Raw genomic sequence first — 21993 nt, 5'->3', positions numbered from 1 at the left:
ACCCCTGTGAATTTCCACTTCCCTTAAAGGTACAGCACTCCCTTATACTGTTCTAGCATGTCGAGTGGTAGATTACTGGCGTCATCTCCATTTCAGCTGGTCAATCTGGGTATCTTGAGACAATGCTACAATTGTCTCATGTACACAGACAACCATCTCCTCCTCCCAACAAACACAAATACATGTGAGAGATGCAACTATATAGCCAAACTGGAGGCTGAACTCTCTCAACTCAGGGCTGGCATGACCAGACAGGAGGAGATGGCAACCACACACACAACAATCCCAGTCCCACATATACCTACCACAACTGCAAACCAAACACATAAAACACAAAGACATACTCGGAGGCTCTAATAAAAAACTTACCAAAACAACAGAGGCTCCCAAAGCAGACATCCAAAAATCCATTACCTCAAAACAAAACACATGCAACACATACTTCAATAAATCAGTGTGTCAACCAATCACAGCCCTTAAGGCCAAACACCTTGCCTGATACACTAGTAATAGGCGACTCTATAGTCAGACACACTGATGTCCCGCTGACCAGGCTGAACAAGAAGGTGACTGTGAGCTGTCTATCGGGAGATAGGATCCGCCACATAACACACGCACTCAAGTCACTCCAAAGCAAGTACAAATATGACTCCGTCATTGTCCATGCTGGTGTGAATGACCTGAGACGTTCTTCCCTGGACTACATGAAAAGAGACAGAGGAGCTCTCCGATTATGTAGCCCAGGCTGGTATGACCCTGACCCTGAGCAGCATCCTGCCCTCACCAAGAATGATACCACAATACAAAGACAAGATGATCAGCTTTAACAACTGGCTCACGTACTGGTGTCATTCTAAGGGGATCCAATATCTGTCTGCCTGGGATGAGATGTTGGACAAGCCACGCTGCTTCGCAAGGGATGGCTTACACCCATCACCACTGGGCTTCCGGATATTGGCTAAGGCTCTTGCCACCCCCATAGTTCCTTTTTTAAGCAAGGCTCAAAAGACAAACCCACCTCCTTAAAAAACAAAAATGGAAAAAAACTAAGGGTAATGCTGCTCAACGCCAGAAGTCTAAATCTCAAGATGCAGGCACTTGATGCGCTCCTCAGCATGGAGAACATAGACGTCTGTGCAGTAACTGAAACCTGGTTCAAGGCTCCGAAGAGCACCCCAGCGCTACCAGGCTATACCTCGTATCAAGCTTTTCGGCCCCAAAACTCGGGCCGAACCACAAAGGGAGGGGGAGTGTCCATATTCATCAAGGACACCCACACCTCCAGGTTAGTAGCAACACATGAAGCATCAGAGACCATACAGGTGCAATTAACCATAGGCAAAACTGCTATACAACTGGTAGCATGTTACAGACCACCCTCCCAATCTCAAGAACCCCACTCAGCCTTCCTGAAGACATTGGAGGATATGAATGTATCACAAAATACCATCATACTAGGAGACTTCAACTACCCAAACATAGATTGGGTACATTATTCTAGCCCTAATACCCTAGCCCAAAGGTTCCTGGAATTCATAAATTCAAATGCGCTGGAACAACTAGTCACCTCTCCCACTATGGGAGATAATATACTAGACCTGATCATCACAAACATGGGGACAAAATGCTCCACACCGGAAGTATACCCCTCACTAGTGAGATCTGACCACAAACTTATCACCCTGGATGTACATATCCCACCTCCACACCCTGGATGTACATATCCCACCTCCACCCCCAGCACAAAAGACCACCGTGAAAAACTTCTCAAAAGCAGACTTCACTCTTCTTAAGACTGAGATGGTATCCTTTAAGCCCACTGTGCCAGTGGATACCACATCCCACAATGCCGAATCCTTCACAAATGCTTTTTATGGACATCTCCAAGAATGCATGGATCATGCAATCCCAAACAAATCCAAGTCCCTCTCCACCAAAGGAGAGCGTCCTGTCTGGTGGACCTCAGCCATAAACAAATTGTATAACAAAAGAAGGAAGCTACTGCACATCAGAGCAAAATCCCATGAAGGGAAGACATCTCTGATCAACATTAGCAGAAAACTACGTTCTCTCATAAAAACATCCAAGGCCAACTTTGAGAGAAAAATTGCTAAGGACACTAAAGATAACCACAAAGCCTTTTTCAGCTATGTTAGAAACCTGGGTGGAAACCCTCAGATATGCTCAGAGTTGGTTCACAACAAAATAAAATACACTGAACCCACAGATATTGCCAACATTCTGGCTGACAGGTTCAGTGCAAATTTCTCCCCTCCTTCACCCCCAAAAGAAGAAATACTTATCCCAGCTGAATGTAATCTCCCTGTCATCTCAGATGTCCAAGTGAGAACCGCCCTAAACAAAGCAAAAAACACAGCATCAATGGGACCTGACGGTATCCTGGGTTGCGTGTTACGTGAACTCCAAGAGGAGCTGAACCCACACATAAAAATGCTATTTAACCTTAGCCTTACTTCGGGATATGTACCTGAACACTGCCGTACAGCAACAGTGGTCCCACTCCACAAGGGGGGTGCCTCTACAGACCCTGGAAACTACCGCCCCATAAGCTTAACCAGCCTGGTCTGCAAAGCTATGGAAAGAATCATTATGGAACTCATAAACAGAGACATTGGGGACCTACAAACACTTGACCCCACCCAGTTCGGCTTTGTAAAAGGCAGATCCTGCCTTTTAAACCTGGTTGACTTTTTCGAAACAGTCACTAGAGCCATTGATGAGGGCAAAGCAGTCCATACAGCATACCTGGACTTGGCTAAGGCCTTCGACACAATACCCCACTCAGGCATCATAGATAAGCTCAACAGCTTAAAAGTAAACCCTTATGTCACTAGATGGGTTGCAAACTGGCTATAAGGACAGAACCCATAAAGTTAAAATCGCTGGAGCAATGTCAGACTCAAAGCCAGTCACAAGTGGTGTCCCACAGGGATCTTTCCTGGGACCCCTCTTGTTCGGCATTTATTTCTCAGATGTTAAAGCAAACATGGGAGGGCTGTGGCTGACAAAGTTCGCAGATGACTGCAAACTAGGCGCCATAGTCGATACACCAGCAGACACACACATCCTACAAAAAGGCCTCACAGAAACGGACAACTGGTGCCGGAGTCACGGCCTTAAACTAAATGCCAAAAAATGTATAGTCATCCCCTTTGGGAAAAACAAAGTACCCACAAATTATCACATAGACAGCAACCCACTGAGTACGGAAAAAGTAATCAGAGACCTAGGGACCCAAGTCGACAGCGACCTCTCATTTGACACTCACATTGCTGAAGTGGTTAGAAAAACATTCTACCTTGCACACCTCATCATGAAGAGATTCACATCCAGATCCAAGGATGTCATTGTACCCTTATATTCCTCCCTCATCAGACCCATGATTGAGTACAATGCCCCATTTGGTATGTACCTCACCTGGCATTTGCAACAGCTGGAGAGACCACAAAAGTACCTCACCAAGAGGATCAAGGGTCTCCAACATATGTCTTATTCTGCCAGACTAAAGAAACTTCAGCTCTATTCAGTAGCATACCGCCTGCTCAGAGGTGATCTCTGCCTGATGTACAAGGCCATGTCCAATCAGGATCTGATGGACATGCTCCACCTCAAAAAATCCAAATCCATCAGGACCACGAGAGCTAAAGACTTAAACCTCGGCACAAGTATGAATAGGACATGCTGGAGGGACAGATTCATAACCCAGAGGCTTCCCATGCTTTGGAACAGGATCCCAGTTCGTATTTGGCAGAGCCCCTCACTGACTCTTTTCAAGAGAAGTCTTGATAAGTAGATGGGTGATCGTAAGTTTACCCCGGGGGTCACATCTGTGTCACTGCTAGACAGGGGCACAGTAAACTAATTCTATTATATAAGGGAACCTTCATTGTGTCACTACTAGACAGAGGCACAGTATTCTAAATTTATTCTGTACAATTTTTGTACCATTTCATGGGGTGGCAAAAGCCACATCACTATGGCTAGGCTTACAAATGCCCCAGGGCAGATAGCCTAGTACTATACTATGAAACTATGAATAGTGATGCTGCAACATCCAAGTGGATGGAGTGCAGTGGCTTCCAGTTAAAACACTTTTAGGTTAGAGAAAAAAGCATCTTTATGAAAGGAGAATATATTTCATACCTGGGTGTTTGCATACATTAGCTCAATTTCTGATGATGATGGCAGGTATATGGTCACTTAGGGAGTCAGAAGAGTGCAACTTGAGATTTTGTTTGAGGTGTTAATGAGGATCCAATCAAGAGCAGAACTGTTTTTGGTAATTTTACTGAATCTAGAAGGAGTTTAGATAAGTTGGGTGAAGACAAATAAGTTTATAGCATTTGTTGGGGTCTCAGCATTTGTCATCTGCCAGTTAATATTACATTCTCCAAGAATAATGGCCTTTGGTGAATCTTTGATGAGGCCCAGTTGAAGAACTCTTCTGTGGTTGCAGTATTATAGATTCATAGTAGATTACTGGGCTAAAGGCTTAAGACCCCTAACAAGCATAGAGAAGTATTACCTGAATTTTACCAGATTTTTTATCCTTAGGGGCTAGGGGATAGCGTAAGTTTGTGCCTATGCCTCCGAGTATTTTTCAGACTGCCCCTGTCCACAAGGGATATAGGTACTACCCCCTGAATTGAATTTATGATTCCCCATTCAATGATCCAAACTGCATTTGAAGAAGGCTAGGGAAGGACTCTGGCTTTACATGAATTGGAAGCCTGTTCCAGAGATGGGGTAATCTCTGAAACATCTCTGTCTCTCCAGTATATTTTGTTTATACTGTAGACAAGGTTTGGATCCCTAGATGAAGTAACCCTCATGCTGTTTGTCTTGCGAATGTGCAACAGTTCCATCACAGCTGGATTTGTGAGTGCCTTGTAGGGGTAGGCATAGGTCACCCCTTAATAGTCAGTAGAAGACAGAGTAATGGGATAGGGCTATTAGTCTGAATAGGACATGTTGTTTGCATCCTGGATTTTCTTCTTCAGTCTGGCTGGAGTGGAGATAATATGCCCTAGATTACCTGGAATTCTGTACATGTTCATTATGCAGAATTTGTTTGTGAACGATAAGCTTGAGCAAGGAGGTAAGAATTTCAGCATTGGCAAGTTGGGGAGGAGCTGTACCATACATAATTAGTCTGTTTTGGTAATTATGGCAACTCTGCCTCCTCTTATTTTTCTGTCTACTCTGAGTATATTTGTAGGCTGGTTTTCAGTTACAAAAATGTTTGGGGCTTATCCAAGTGTGGCATCCTGGTATCTTATTATGCATGCTGCAGAGGAGAAAGCTGGGTGGTTTGACTGGGTTGAGTAGTTAAGTTGAGGAAAGGTTGTCTGAAGCTGTAAGGGTGCTGTGTGTGTTTCATATGGTGGGCAAGTGTTTTGGAAGGATGGCACTAAGCTGTGGTAGAAAACAGAGTAGGGAAATGAATATTTAGTTTGTGCCAAGGTGATCTTTCCTAAATAGGTGGGAAAAGGGAGTGCTGAATAGATTTACTGCAACAAGGAATGTGGAAGTGCGTGTTGATACAGTAGTACAGAAGATGGTAGATGGATTGTGTAGAGAGAGTGCTGTAACAATGTGAAGAGTACTAAAAGCAGAAAGATGCAAGCATGAACAGCTGTATCATTAAAACATTGAAGATGACACAGCACTTTGGGAGGGGTATGCAAGTGTAATTGTGATTAGGGTGGGAAATGCCAGCTACATCACTGACACTCGGTGTGTTGGTAGTAATGTAGTAGTATGATTAAAGAAGAGGGTATGCACAGGTAAAGAAACAGAGAGAGGCGGGTAGGACAGTATGGGTAGGGGAGTAAAAGAAATGGGGTGGGGTTTATGCACAAGATTCTACTTGTGCAGTGGGGGGACTTGCGAGCATGAAAACAATGATTATATGAAGGGAAGAGAGCCGAGGGTGAATTGTAATAATGACTACATAGAGAAGGTTTCGTATGGGTTAGAAGGATGTTACAGTTGGTTAAGATATTGGCTGAGAATGAGTGACTCAGAAGGTAAGAATTGGAGGCAATGGTGGTATAATATGATTGGCTGCAATAACTGAGACAGATGGGTTTGTGACTTGGTGATAATAGTGTTGCCACTTTTTCAAATGCCCGAAGTGGGACATTTTTTGTAAAAACGTGAAATTTTGCAGGACAATACATACCCACAGCCAGTGCAAAGGACAGAACTTCACATTTTCCCCCAAAATAAAAGCTTATTCTTGTAGTATTTGAGTTGTTTATGCCACCACTTATAATATTTGGGTGTTTCATATACAAAATAACTGTTTTGTGCAACTATTAAAGAAAACTTATGACATATTTTTTGTCCTAAAAAGTGAGGACATTTGACATTTTTTGTTCCCCACCCTCACCCCCACAAGACAGAACTGCCCAAAGAGGAACAGGTGGTAATTCTAGTGATGAAAATGAGGATTGGTGGGTGGGTTTGGGGTGGAGAAAGGGAGAAAGTATGGCTGATTATTTTTACTGAACACAGTGAGTGATTTGTACACTGATTAGTGATTTTGTAGATGGGTGGAGATAGCTAGCTTTAAATCCAGTATAAAAGGAGGGGGGGGGTTGTGGTTAAGGTAGGAGATACAGCACAGTTCACCCAATCAGAAAAATAGTGTTTTGAGTAAAAAAAAAAAAAAAAAATCTATCACCATAAGCATCCAGAAAGGTTTTCCATTACCACTGACAACATAGTCAGGGCATACAAAATATGGAAAAGTACAAGGTTATAAAAACAGAAAAGGAGGAGAAAGGTAAGCCTCAGTGAATTGAAGGGCAGAGAGGGCAGGGTTGCCCATCTCAGCTTTGTTTTACTTGCATGAAATATCAAAGCAGCTACCATGCAAGGTAAACATGCATATTAGATTATGAACAGTGACAAGAAGTGCAAAATTGACTTTTGTGATAGCTACAGTGACACTGTGCTTGCCCTTTAGATTGTTACATAAATGGCTCAGATTTTTAAATAAAAATGAACAAAAGTGCATCAACTTTTACAGTCAAAACAGCTGCAGAAAGTACATTTGTGCCTATTTTGTCATCTGACTTAACTAGAAAATTTAACAATCTAAGATTCTATAGCTTTGAACAAGGATAAAATAATTACAAATTGACCTTACCATACGAATATGGAGTTACTCTCTTGTATGAGCAACGTAATTAGATCTGGATTGACTAAATTTCATCAGGCTGTATAAAATCGGAAATAGCAAAACTCTCACAAATAAAGGTAAACTTCATGAGCATTCTGTCCTAAAAAATACAAATGGTACATATTTCTTCCAAATTCTCCAATTTCCTGGAGCCTAGACACTGCGCACACATTTTTTCTAATGATAGCACAAATCAGATAAAGCTGTCAGCTCCTGGTACCCATTGTAAGGCATTCCAAAAATCAGTACACAGAAAAATGAACACAAACTTGTTTGGAATAAAACAAATATATGTATGTATGTTTGGAACGTCATCTCCTCCATCATGAGTAGACTGAAATACAGTAATCTCCAGCTTAAGGTACCTCAAATCCACGTTCACAGAAGAATCACAATAAAGAGGCTGCTACTGACTTTAAGGTGCCTTGAAACGGTTTACTGCAAAACATTTACATAACTTACACAAGTATCATGTGAAAGTGAATCCGGTATCCAAACTGTTTCAGACGCTGCTATTTTCTCAAGTTCCACAATTGTTTCTGTGCAAGTTGCAGCAGCTAAACCCTGGAATAAAACAGAGTTCAATGTAATAACCATTTCATACCCAAAGAACTAAATTCCTAGGTTCTCTGTTATGCACTTAAAAAGAAAGCAGATGTGCACAAACAATAAACATTAAAAAAGTACAACAAAAGAATCATAGTTACAACTCAAACAGTTCTAAATTTGCCCGGCACATTTTTGACTTCTGAAATGAAAACATCATCAGCTGGAAAATCTGATCAAATCATGAAACTGCATGCTTCTCACTACAACCTGTTGCAACAGATTCCTGAAATAAGATGAAAGGTATGCTGAGGAACAGATTCATACCAGAAGACTAATGAAGACACTACTCATTTTTTAGCCTCTTTATTCAAATGTCAGTACAAAGCAACTGTGAAATTCCAGCTTCATGCAAAGACCTAATTAAGTGTGTGAGATTCTAAGTCAGCGCCAGGCTCCAGTTTGTCCATGAGCGCCATCTCTATAGCACCTACTGAATGTAACCAACTTCACATAAAAATCTCATTTCAACAAAGTATTATCTAGTCTTAACATTTCATAGGTTCATAGATTAGTACTAGGCTAACTGCCCTTGCAAGCCATTTTAAGCCTAGCCAATTATCCCCTGTTAGATTCAAACCCTGTTCCTTGCCATTAGGCCACCCTCCCATCCCTGTGTTTTTATATATATATATATATATATATATATATATATATATATATATATATATATATATACATATATATATATATATATATATACACATATATATATATATATATATATACATATATATATATATATATATATATATATATAGAGAGAGAGAGAGGTCTACTCCGCTTGATAAAAAAATACATTTCATTGAAACTAATTTCGTCAAACCCTCATTTCACTGAAAATGAATTCCCTGAGCACAATTCACTGAAAGCTGACTTCACTGAAAACACATCTGACTGAAACTCATTTCGTCTAAACAGGTATATGCCCTGTTCCTCACTTCCCCACTGTAGTGTGATCCTGGAATTAGTATATAACGTTTGGGGGCATGGGGCACCCATAGATATATATATATATATATATATATATATATATATATATATATATATATATATATATATATATATAGAGAGAGAGAGAGAGAGTCACAAGACAATCTCAACGTACTGAAATGTCGAATTTCAGTACATCGAGACTGAACAGTGGAAAGTGCAGTTACGCAAAACTGCACCATGTCAAATGCAGAAATGTTGAATCTACTACTGTGATGTCGTGTTTGTGACGTGTGGTTTGGTTTGTGGATTTATCTGCGGTTTCAGGTAAGTGGTGTTTGTGTAAGGGTACTGGGAAGGGATTTTAGTTTGTGTGAGTGTAGATAAAACACTTTTACTTTTGAAACCTAATTATTTCTGTTTCAAGACAATAGAAAAACCTCTAGCTCTAGACACTGAGTTTGTTTCACTGAAACTAAGATACAACACAATCATAAAACATTTTCAACTTATTTTCTTGAAGCTTTGCAAGTTAACTCTGTATGTTCCAGCTTCTACTATTAAACATACATTTGCACAGGTATACAGTTTATATACATTTCTGTTCTTTTCCAGTAGGGAGGGTACACTGTGGTTACATTCTTGAAGCTCGGTACAGAACATACAGTTCTCTTACTTTTGTGGGACAAGCATTTGTTTGTGTCTTTCGGCTTTCCCCGGTTAGGGGTCGCCACAGCGGAACTCCGGTCCGCTAATGATTGGCAGTTGATTTTTACGTACCGGCTTGCCAGGCCTGATGCACAACCTTCAACGAAGGTACGCCCTTTCACGCATGTCTCCACGCAGAAGACACTCTAGCTGAGAATCGAACTGGACAGCGTCTTACTGTGAGGCGACAACGCTACCGCAGCACATGAATCATATTACTATTCACAAATGACATACGATTATTTACAAAATTCCAGATAGCTGGGCTGGCACCGTCACATTTCTATATAAATCATATTAATATTTTCAAGTGACATATAATTATTTACCAAATTCTAGACAGCTGACTGGCAGTATTTCCCTGGTGCCACACTCATCACAAGCTGCTCCAATTGATTCCTAAAGCAGAGTGGAATTCAAAACATATAACCAAATTAATGCTTACGAGTGCACATTTTCATGTGTAACCAAAACATAGTGAAAGTGAAAATGTCTCTTAACACTGAGGATTAAGGTTATTGACCAGGGTTTGATTATCTTAGCTTTTATTTGCCTGTGTGACCTTGAGCAATTTACTAAGACTGTTTAAGGCAGTTAGGAAATGGGTCTTAGCTCCTAGATGGCCTCCTTGACTGCATGCTTAGAAACTACCTATGAATCAAAGATGATTCTGTGATGTCTACAGACAGATGAGATCCTGGCTGAGGTATCAAGTATCATGAAGAAAGCATACATATAATAACACACAGAAGTTTTTTTAAATTATGGTCTAACACTGACATACCTCAGCTATGGACATGGGATATAATGCAGAGCTGTACAATAAGGCCTACAAAATCATGACCACCAAAGTCTTCATAGTCCAATCAAAAAGTTAAAATCACTACAGATATGAAACTGATTTTATTTAAATAATGCCACCCAAACTAAATGTTATTCCCAAATGCAAAAAAAAAAAATTAAAAAATTAAATAAATGCTGCACTGTTAAAGATACGATTCAATAAAAACAAAAAAATAGCCAAAGCTAGAAGGTACAAAAAAAGAATTTAATGTGACAGTAAGTGCTTTCGTGGGCACACATACACCCACCTCTTCAGACTGTTCAACAAAACTAATGCACCACATTTAAATAGCTAATAAAATAAGCACACGATGGCCAGATGTTTAAAAAGGTCCAATGGGACTTAGAAAAACAATCAAACAACATAGAATTAAAATACAGCTTATAAAATGTCTAAATACAGATATAATATAAAATCTGGAATTACCAAGAAACTGTATGTCTCTAAACTACATTAGTTTATACAAAATACACATTCTCAAGGTAAAAATAACATTCTAAAAATAAAATTACTATCTCATCAAATTTCTTAGTTTTAGAATGCAAGCTATCGAGCATGTATCATTTAACCCTGGGTATTTGAAGGCTTCTAGTCTGAGCTGCCAATATAATTCTCAATGCTCTAGCCATAAAGAAAATGGTCCTCCCTTAATACGAGAACAGATCTGGTCAATAATCCTAAAGGAGAATAAATGGCCAGAGTTAAGTATATGCTTAGCTAAGGCATTCTCAGCTTTCCTGTTCCTAATAGCATATTTATGTTCATATATGCGTTCCTTAAGTTTCCTATCCATCTTACCTATAAAGAAACTTAAGCAGGAATTACACTTAGCCAAGTACACTCACCCCTTAGAATTGCAGTTATAACCTCCCCTTGAAAACAATATTTGTATTATTAACTTGGCACAAGAAACCAGCATCTATGAATCTGCAAAAATTGCATGCATATATGAACATCAATATACTATAAGAACAGGAAAGCTGAGAATGCCTTAGGTAAGCATATACTGAACCCTGGCCACTCATTCTCTTTCAGGATTATTGACCAGATTTGTTCTCATAATAGAGGAGAACCACTTTCTTTATGGCTAGAGCAGGGGTGATTATACTGGCAGCTCAGTCTAGATGCCTTCAAATACCCAAGGTTAAATGATTCCCTAAGTACCATGTTCAATCATAGCCTCACCTAAGTACCATGCTCCATCAAAGCCTGAACTAAGTACCAAGTTCAATCAAAGCCTCACCTCAGGCTTTGCGCCCACTGAATGGCGTACCGCGACGGTTATCCCACTCCACAAAGGGGGAGCCACGACAGACCCTGGGAACTACCGCCCCATTAGCCTGATGAGCCTGGTCTGCAAGGCCATGGAACGTATCATCATAGAACTCATAAACAAAGACACTGGTAATCTCCAAACCCTGGACCCCACCCAGTTCAGGTTTGTAAAAGGCAGATCATGCCTCCTAAACCTGACAGACTTCTCTGAAGCAGTCACCAAAGCCATAGATGAGGGTAAGGTGGTTCACACAGCCTATCTAGATCTCACCAAGGCTTTCAACACCATCCCCCCACTCTGGAATTATAGATAAACTCACTAAACTAGGTTCATAGGTAGGTACTAGGCTATTAACCCTAGGGCCTATATAAGCCTAGCCAAAAAGGTACCTTGACTTTCACCACTCAAGAAAATTATTTTCCTGTGCCCCTGTCAAGCAGAGCCACAGAAGTGATCCCTGGGGTGAATTTCCTATTTCCCATCCAATCATCAAGATTTTTCTTTAAGAGTTTTAATGAGGAGCTCTGTTTGACACAGATAGGTAGTCTGTTCCAGAGTATGGGAAGTCTCTGGGACAGGAATCTATCTATGTTCTGTTTATTGTGGTGACAAGGTTTAGGTCCCTAGAGCATGTAGCTTGGCGGGATTGGGTCCAACAGCTCTGGGTTTGACATAGCTTTGTATATTAGCAGAGATCGCCTCTGAGTAGGCGATATGCGACGGAGTAAAACTGGAGTTTTTTGAGATGGTCTGCATAGGGCATCTGTTTGAGGCCAGTAATCGTCTTTGTGAGGTATTTCTGTGGCCTTTCCAGTTGTTGTAGATGTCTTGTGAGGTACATACCAAAAGGGGCATTGTACTCTATAATGTGTCAAATGAGTGATGAGCAGAGGGGAACAATGACCTCTTTTTTTTCTGGATGAGAAATCTTTTGTGATGAGGTATGCCACATAGAAGGATTTCCTGACTACTGTGGCGATGTGATTATCAAAGGAGAGACTACTATCCACCTGTGTCCCAAGGTCTCTTATCACACTTTCGGTGTTAAGTAGACTATCACTTATGTGGAAGTTCATGGTAGGTGTAAATCCCTATGTCACAAGATGGGTTGCCAACTGGCTCACGGACAGAACCCACACTGTGAAAGCAGCAGACTCCAAATCTGACTTCAGACTCGGTGACAAGTGGAGTACAACAGGGTTTAGTCCTGGGTCCTCTCCTGTTTGGTATCTACTTCTCTGAAGTACAGGCTAACACAGAAGGTCTTTGGCTAACGAAGTCTGCAGATGACTGCAAACTAGGAGCCATAATTGAAACTCCTAACGATGTGGACATCTGACAAAAGGGCTTCACTGAGACAGATGCCTGGTGTCAAAGTCATGGCTTGAAGCTCAATACCAAAAAGTGCATTGTCATCCCCTTTGGTAAAATCTCTGTACCATGAACTACCACATAAGTGGTAGTCTATTTCACACCGAAAGTGTGATAACAGACCTTGGGACACAGATGGACAGTAGTCTCTCCTTTGATAATCACATCGCCGCAGTGGTCAGGAAATCCTTCTACATGGCACACATCACAAAAGGTTTCTCATCCAGAAAAAAAAAAAAGAAGTCATTGTTCCCCTCTACTCATCATTCATTAGACCCATTATAGAGTACAGCGCCCCTTTTGGTGTGTACCTCACAAGACATCTACAACTGGAAAGGCCACAGAAATACCTCACAAACGGGATTACTGGCCTCAAACAGATGCCCTTACACAGAACGTCTCAAAAAACTCCAGCGTTACTCCGTCGCATATCGCCTACTCAGAAGCGATCTCTGCCTAACATACAAAGCTATGTCACACTCAGAGCTGTTGGACATGCTCCACTTAAAGAAATCCCAATCCCTCTGAGTTACACGCTGTAGGGACATAAATCTTGTCACCACAATAAACAGAACATGCTGGAGGGACAGATTCCTGTCAAAGAGACTTCCCTATCTTTGTCAAACAGAGCTTCTCATTAGCACTCTTCAAGAAAAATCTTGAAAATAAATTTGATGATATTGTATCTTTATTTTTAGAATGTTATTTTTACCTTGGGAATATGTATTCTGTTTAAACTTATGTAGTTTAGGGACATACAGTCTCTTGGCAATTTCAGATTTTATACTATATTTGTATTTAAACATTTTATAAGCTGTATTTTAATTATACCTTGTTTGATATCCCATTGGACCTTTCTAAACATCTGACAGTCATGTGCTTATTTTGTTAGCCATTTAAATGTGGTGTATTAGTTTTGTTGAACAGTCTGAAGAAGTGGGTATATGTGTGCCCACGAAAGCGCTTACTGTCACATTAAATTATTTTTTTGTACCTTCTAGCCTTGGCTATTTTTTGTTTTTAAAGATATGATTCAACACATTTTCCCTATTCCTGGAAAGGAAAAAATAAACATGGCACCAATAAATTTGTATGAGAATACTCAGCCAAATGAGCTGATCTTTGAGAAGGCCATCAAGTAGGGGAAATTGTGCTTAAAATGCCGAAATAATGAATTTGAACAAAATTGCCTTATCAAGTTACTGTAACAGTAGATGCTTGAGTGTGGTCACTGTCGCAGTCGTCACATTAGGGGAACTCTGCTCTAGGCTGAGGCCTGTGGTAGTGCTCTTCCCCCCTTAGTTGGGCTTGTGTCACCATCAGCTTGGACATCTTCTTATATCAGAAATTACTCGGGGGGGGGGGCATAATAGATAAGGTCTTTATTTAATTCTGATCTCTTGTTATTAAGCTAGGCTTGTTAACAGTCTGCAGACTGATATCACTTTTATAAGTTCACAAGTAAATACTAGGCTGGTACTGGACACAACCTTTTGTTTGTTTTCTTGGCTTCCCCCTGAAGATAAGGCAAGACACCTACAGCCTGCTTGTAAGCCAGCAGTCTTTAGATACTTGCCTTCCTACGCAGCCTCAGTGATCAAGAAGTAAAAAAACAAAGACAAAAATGAGGCTGGACATGGATTCAATAAGGATAAGGAAGGAGGAACCAGTACCGACCTAGCCCCCTACTACCAGATGAATAGGGGACAAGGGCAGGGACCCCATAATGTAATAGTTGCCACACACAAACTTTTACAGTTAATAACTAAGTACAATAATTAACTGAATTAATAACTGGTGCCAAATTCAAAAACAAACTAAATGCCGAGAAATGCATCACTGTATCCTTTAGGAACTCATCTATCTCAAGGAACTACCACATTAATAAATATGGTCTTAGAGTTATGACAGTCCTTCAGGATTTGGGAATTTGTGTGGGCAGTGACCTAGCTTTTGACCGACATGTGTGCAAGTCCTTCTATACTGCACAGCTTATAAACAAAGGTATTGTGTTCAGATCTAGGGATGTCAATGTCCCCCTTTATTCAGCCCTCATTGTGCCAATCACTGAATATAATGCCCCCCCTTTGCCATGTTTCTGTCAAGACACATGTAACAACTGGAACGCCCCCATGCTAATGGTGGTAGGGGTGTATATGACCATACTGCCCAGTGTGTGCCTGCCATAAAGCCCAGCAGCCCTGATCAATAAGTTACTGGCCAGCTGGTGTTCAGTTGCCCAGCCTGAATTTCCTGGGGTAGCTCTGCTGATTAAAAGCTGGACCTAAAACCAATCAACCCACCAAACATGAACTGCTAGACTTAATGTACGTTCATTGACAGGACAGAGCTTGAAAGTAAAGACAGGATGGTAAGGAATTGGCTGGACATCCAAGGGAGAAGATGGATGGGCAGTGCAGCACAGCAAAGCCACTGGCTTGAGATTCAGAGTCTACTATTCAGGAGGACAGCCTAGAAATAGTGTTGGAACTGGGTGAGACAGAGGCTTCAGAAGGCAGTGAGGGATGTCATCAGAATTAGTGACAGACTCATGGTCATCAAAACTCCAGTATAATGACATGGCAGTGTTCATAATCTCATCCTATGCCCAAAAGCAGGGGGTTGTGATAGTGAGGAAAACAGTGCATTCATACAGCAGTTGCAAGACCTACTAGATAAAGCAAGACAGCATGAATTGGCATGGATAATGTGTGACATGAATGCACATATCGGGAGAGAGAGACAGAACAGTATATGAGGACTGCCTAGGTCCACATGGGTGGGGCAACAGGAATACAAGGACAGGCCATTCTAGACTTCTGTCTTGCAAATGACTTGATAGCAGCCAACACACTGTTCAGAAAGAGAGTGAGTCACAATATTACATACTAAAGTGGCCACTTTGCAACTTGGGTAGATTTCCTCCTAGTAAGGAAAGGGCACTGGGGTAGAATTAGTGACTGCAAAGTCATCCCAGTGAAACAGCTCACAGCATAAACCACTGGTTGCCACAATCAGCTGCAAGCACTGGTCAGAGAAGGCTCTAAAGTCAAGAGAGACCGGGCTGAAGACCTGGAAGTTGACTGGAGAGTAAGTAGAACAGTTCAAGGAATTGCTCAGGGCTCTAGCATCCCAAGAGGATGAGGAAATAGGTGGAGTTGAAGAAGAATGGCAGTGCCTCAAAACAGCATGTGTGAGGACTACAGAACAGATACATGGCCAAGCTATGCATGGAAATAAGGTATATAAGGAAGGCTGGTGGTGGAATGCAGAAATCCAGGAAGTCATCAAAAGCAATGAAGAGTGCAGGAGAAAGTGGGAGAGAAAACATGGACTAAGCCAGAAAGGAATACAGGTTGGCAAACAAAGAAGCTAAGAAAGGAGTTGCAATAGCAAAGAACAGGCATCAGGGATATCAGAGGCACTCTGTAGGTGGCACAAAGAAACTATATCAGGTTGCAAGGCAAACACAGAAAGACAAAGACAGTCAAGACACCCTTCATAAGAGATGCCTGCTCACCAGTACAAAGGATATCAAAAGCAGATGGAAGGAGCCCCTCCAGCAGCTTCTGAATGAAGAAAACCCCACAGAAGGTGAAATACCCAAGACACAGCCTATGGTGAGAGAAGAGAAGCCCTCCTTATAATAAGTATGAATATCAATAAGGAAAATTAAGTCAGGGAAAGCAGCTGGCTCAGATGAGGTTACAGCAGATACTGTGGAGAAATGGCTCCCGAGGGTACTCATAGCAGTGTGGAAAGAAAGGCATACCCCAGATGACTGGAGAATAAGCTTACTCATGCCAGTGTACAAAAACAAAGGGGACATCCACAACTGTGGGCAATACAGAGGCATTAAGTTCTGGAGACTGTGACTGATAAATGGATACACAGAGTAGGAGAAAGTAAGATGGTAGTTAAGTTCAGATACAGATCAAGATGCAGTACAAATGACCCAACATTTGCAGCGACAGAGATAGCTGAGAAGAAGTTAGAGATAAGAAGAGAGTCCGACTGGGCATTTCTAGACTTGGAGAAAGCATATGACAAGGTCCCAATAAACAGATTTGGGCAGTATGGAGATGGTTCGAAGTTCCAAAAACATTGGTAGAATTAGTGCAGGCTACGTATAAGGACCCAATGACTCAAGTAAAAAAATGGTGTTTGATCTCTCAGACAGGTGTGCTCCAGGGTTCAGCTCTGAGCCCACTGCTCTTCACACTGGTGATGGACTACATTAGCAAACAAGTTCGAAGGGAACAGATCAACAAAGTTGCAGTATGTGGCATTACAAGCAGATTCTGAGTAAGAACTTCAGCAAAGAATAGGGGAATGGAATGCAAAACTGAAAACACATGAGAAGAAACTAAGTACAGATAATGCAGTGTGGTGATGGCAGCAAATAAGGGAAATTAGAAGAAACTGATAATTGAGACAGAACTGAAGATAGTGGAACAGGTTAATAGCTTCAAGCATATGGCAGGTGTGGTTGAGGAGAAGGGAAGTCTGAATGAAGAAGTCAACGCTAGAATCAGAGGAGCTGCAGCCAGCTGACCGAGTGTCAGGGGTAATGTATGACAGAAGAATGCCAAACAGGCTGAAAAGTAAGGTATACAAAACAGTGGTGCGACCAGTACTACTGTATGGTACAGAAAACTGGGCAACAAAGGCAGAGCACTTGAGAAAGCTAGAGGTGATGGAAATGAAGTGCCTATGATGGGTGGCAGGATGCACACTGTGGAACAGACAAAGAATGAGGACATAAGAGCAGAAGATAAAGAAGCTCCAACTGCAAAAAAGATTAAGAGAACAGACTATGGTGGCTTGGGCAAGTGTGTAGAAAAGTAGAAGACAATCTGGTGAAGATGATTTGGGTCAGACAGCAAGAAAGTAAGAGTAAACGAGGACATCCAGCAAGATGTTAATGGATTGTGTGAGAGAAGATATGCTACAGTCAGGCATAAGTGTCAAAAAGGCAGGAGTGTGGCACTGAATCGAGAGATGGTGACATTTAACATGACACCCTGACCCCATGCAGGAAATGACGACGATAAAATGCAATAGAACAAAATTTACATTGGCTACAAGAGCAGCAAACAGTATAAATTCACCTATAGAAAAGCAATGCAATATTGCACTGAGTTAACCACCAACTTCAAGGCATGTGCAGGAGGTATCCAAGTGCTCCATTAATTTGTGTGTGCAGTGTTTGTTGGCTTTTGATGTCTGAAGAAAGATGGCTTCATGATGCAGACCCTAATTCTGTGTGTGTCCTTTGACCAGCAGATGTTTTAAAGTGGAGTCTGACTAGAGAAAATCATGATGAATTCTGAGTAGTTTAGTTTGCAGGGTGAACAGCAGCTCTATTTAGTTAGTTTAGAAAGCAGAACTCTGAGTAGAAGTGATGTTCTGCTGTTTACCTGCAGTCATTTGAATTATTTTAGGTTGTCACATTGGTGAGTTTGGGAATTAGATCTTGGGACAAATCTGGATTTTTTTTTTTTAAGTCATTTGAAGTCTGTTCCGTGAGGTGCTGGGAGTGGAAGGTCATATTCCAGATGGGCCAAGAGAACATTTCTGGCATGGCATGTCATGTGGAATAAGAAATGTGGTGCGAGATCTTCCAGCATATTTTTGATTTGGTCAAGGTTCTAGGAAAGACTTACGTGCGCTGGTTGAAAGAAATGGTGGTGTCTAAAGCTAGACTCAGGTTATGTCTGTGCAGTTATGTTCTTACCATAACGTTCCACCTGTGTTGTCAATCTTCATTTATTCTTGAATGAAGGGACTCAGATCTGACCCCATGGAACCGGGCCCAAAGTGGATGGAGCTCCAAGGGAGGGAGGGGAACCTGCCCCGACAAAGCCAGAGCCGATGAAAAAAGTTTCACTCCCTCAGATCCGACACCCAAGCTCTTGTTCTGAGAGCAGCTCAGATCTGACAAGCTCCAGGCAGCTGTCGGCATTGACGAACCAGGTACCGTCAGCACCGACCACCTGAGTAAGGCCATCCTCGGATCAGAGTACTCCAAACCCGGTGGACAGATCGGAGGAGGAGAAATCGGTGTAAAAAAAGGAAGTGAGCTCCCCCCTCCACAGGGAGAGGGGGCTGGCAAGACCCCCATCTGGAACAGAGTAGAATGAACCTCCATCATTTTATCCATGTCAACTTCCGATAATCTCCACTTGGACCTCGACAAGGCCACGGATTCCGACCTTGTGGGTCGAGAAACCAAGGCCCTAGATGGAGAACGTGTCTTCTCCGGTTCCGGGGAAAATCTCGGAGATCGGAGCCGAGGGGAGTCATGGATCCTATGCTGACTTTTGGCAGGAGAAGGGAGGTCTAAGGACCTCTTACGTTTGTCAGGTCTGTGGGATTTTAGCTATCTCTCCTTCTCTCTGCCCCTTTTCTGCTCCACTTCCACAGACTTTGAAAAGGGAGGTTCTGTCCCAGCCTGGGAGGGAGGAGAAGCAAGGGCAAGACAGGAAGGAAAGGCAGCCACAGCAGCCTCTGTGACTGAAGCCAAGGACGAAGCAACTGCCTCCGAAGTGGGAAGAAGGCCTTTCAGGGCCAACTTAGCCTTTCTGTCCTTGGTAGCGCGCAGGTTAAAACCTGCATATATAGAGCAGTCAGTACTTTGATGGGCAATGTCCATGCACATTACACAAAGAGTGTGGCCATCTGCTGGAAACAGTTTATGGCCACACTCAGTGCACCTTCTGAATACAGGCTTATCAGCCATGCTTCTATCCAGTCACTCAAACAAGAAAGGGAAAAAAGGAGAGAAAAATATCAGTTTTCCCACTTAAACCACTAACCACTCTCAAGTTACACAGAACACACTCAGGGGGGAGGAGAAGCAAAGCACACTAACCAACTAATGCTAAACTACAACAAAGATCAATTTCACGATGCACCAGCGAGGGAAGGAGGAGAAGAGGGAACCTACAGTAAAATAGATTCATAGGTTAGTACTAAGCTAACTGCACTTGTGAGCCATTTTAAGCCTAGCCAATTATCTCTTGTGAGCCTCAAACCCTGCACCTTGTGTTTGTAAGGCAAACACATTAACCATTAGGCCACCCTCCCAACCCATAAACACTATACTAATTTCAGAGAAAAAAACTCGGAGCTCAGGAATCATGATGCTTCAGCCAGCTGCGGCAAATGAGATCTGGGGGAGTGGAGGTGTATTATGGGTAAAGGGAGGAGAGCTTGGAGCTCAGAGCAGATGATAGTGAGATTGCCGGCTCGGATTCAATACGGATCCGGTATCCCACAGGTTGAAGACCAAATGAAGTAAACTACTTCAGCTGTAGAGCTCAAACCACATGAGCGATTATATTTTTAGTCATAGGAGGACAGTCTTTGTATTAGCATTGCGATGGAGAATATATCAAATGCTCTTGGAATGTTGAGGAATGTGGCGCATATTAGACTGCACATTTCTGCTGTGGTTTCTAGTAGAGATGAAACTGAGGCAGTGGTGTTACTGTTTTGCTAATGAAAACAGTTACCTGGGGATAAAAGGCTGCTGTCAGTAATGCATTTCATAAGCTGTAATCAACTGCATCTTTCTAGCATGTTAGACAGTGGTGACAGTATAGTAATAGGTGTACAGTTTGGTACAGTTTAGCTGAGTGTGAACCTTTCTCAAATAAGTGGTTTATGAGGACAGATACTGGATAAGCTGCAGAATTAGCTGCCAGTTTTATATACTCTGCAGGTAGGTTATTATGGGCTAGTTTAGACGGAGAAGCAGCTTTCAGATGGCAGAGGTGGGAAAAGGATGAAGGATGTAGGGACTTCCAAGATGGCTGCACATAGTGTAAAAGCTTATGTTTGTGAAAAGAGAGACTCAGAAGAGAAAGCCAGTGGACCTAAATTTCTGTATAAATTTCAGTAATGGTTTAATAAGTGCAGTACTTGGATGCCAGGAAAAAAGAAATACAGAGGACCTGAACAAAAATCAGCTATAAAAGCTGACAAAAAAAAAAAACACTGACTGTGAAAAGTACTGCAGTTGTTCAGCAAAAAGCAGTGCAAGCTCCAGAGATGACCTCCAGTAACCTACAGAAAAGTGTAAGGCAAATGAACACAGAGATGATTAAAATAAATAAAACACTAATGGAGTATGTCAACTCAAATAAAATGCTTGAAAAAATGGAAGAAGCTCTAAACAGATATTCAGATAACTGCAACACTTAGAGACGTAAATGAAGAAAAGGCTGGCTGAATATGACACTGCACAAGAAGATACATTTCAAAAAATAACAGATAGAAGACAGACATTTTGCTGTACCAGAGAAGCTGGAAGGACAGACTATTATTTTTTATCAAAGCACAAATAAGCAACTGGTCTGATATTCTACAACAGTATATGCATGTTAACACAAAAGCTGGAACTAGACATTTAACAAAACAGCTGTTATACATAAAAGGGGGAATAATAATGTCTTAACACAATGATGCTTTTTGTAATGTCTTTAAACATCAATGGTTGCACAGATAAATAAAAAAGGAAAGAGCAGTGAACTATATTAAAAAAAACTGTAGAGTGCAAATAGATATGCTACATGAGATACACTTGGAAAGAACTGAACGTGAACTTGATAAAGAAAGGTTTTCAGGATGGTTATTTGGTGGAATACCTGGGGCAAAGAAAGACAGTTATGTTAATATTGGCTCCAATAGTAACAGAAGAGAATAAAAACAGATGATAGATTTGTAGTACTAAGTGGGCTACTCATAAGTGAAGAGGATTACACTGACATGTATTTATATTCCACTGAAAACTGCTACAATTGAGCTTAAGAAAATACTGGGAGAAATAATCAACTTTCAGCAAGGAATATAGGTTCATATGTAGGTACTAGGCTATCGGCCCAAGAGCCTAAGTAAGCCTAGCCTAGCCAACAAGGTTTCCTGGCTTACGCCGCCCAAGAAAGTTAATTTCCTATGCCCCTGTCAAGCAGAGCCACAGAAGTGATCCCCGGGGTGTATTTACTATTTGGAGGTTACCAATGTCTTTGTTTAGGAGTTCCA

The 21993-nt window shown here is 41.5% G+C and overlaps 1 protein-coding gene across 1 annotated transcript in view; it reads right to left on the bottom strand.

Moving 5' to 3' along the window:
- Positions 1-21993, bottom strand: part of TDRD6 (tudor domain containing 6) — a gene marked incomplete at its 3' end in the record, with an annotated part of 543290 nt that overhangs the window by 275448 nt on the left and 245849 nt on the right. Inside the window, exon 10 of the mRNA XM_044062624.1 lies at positions 7673-7774. Within this exon, the coding sequence (XP_043918559.1) occupies positions 7673-7774 (102 nt within the window). The remainder of the gene's footprint in view (positions 1-7672; positions 7775-21993) is intronic.

Source organism: Protopterus annectens, chromosome 2.part1, assembly GCF_019279795.1.
Source record: "Protopterus annectens isolate FY-2018-M chromosome 2.part1, PAN1.0, whole genome shotgun sequence".
NCBI lineage: Eukaryota > Metazoa > Chordata > Ceratodontiformes > Protopteridae > Protopterus > Protopterus annectens.
This window is presented reverse-complemented; position numbering and strand designations above follow the sequence as displayed.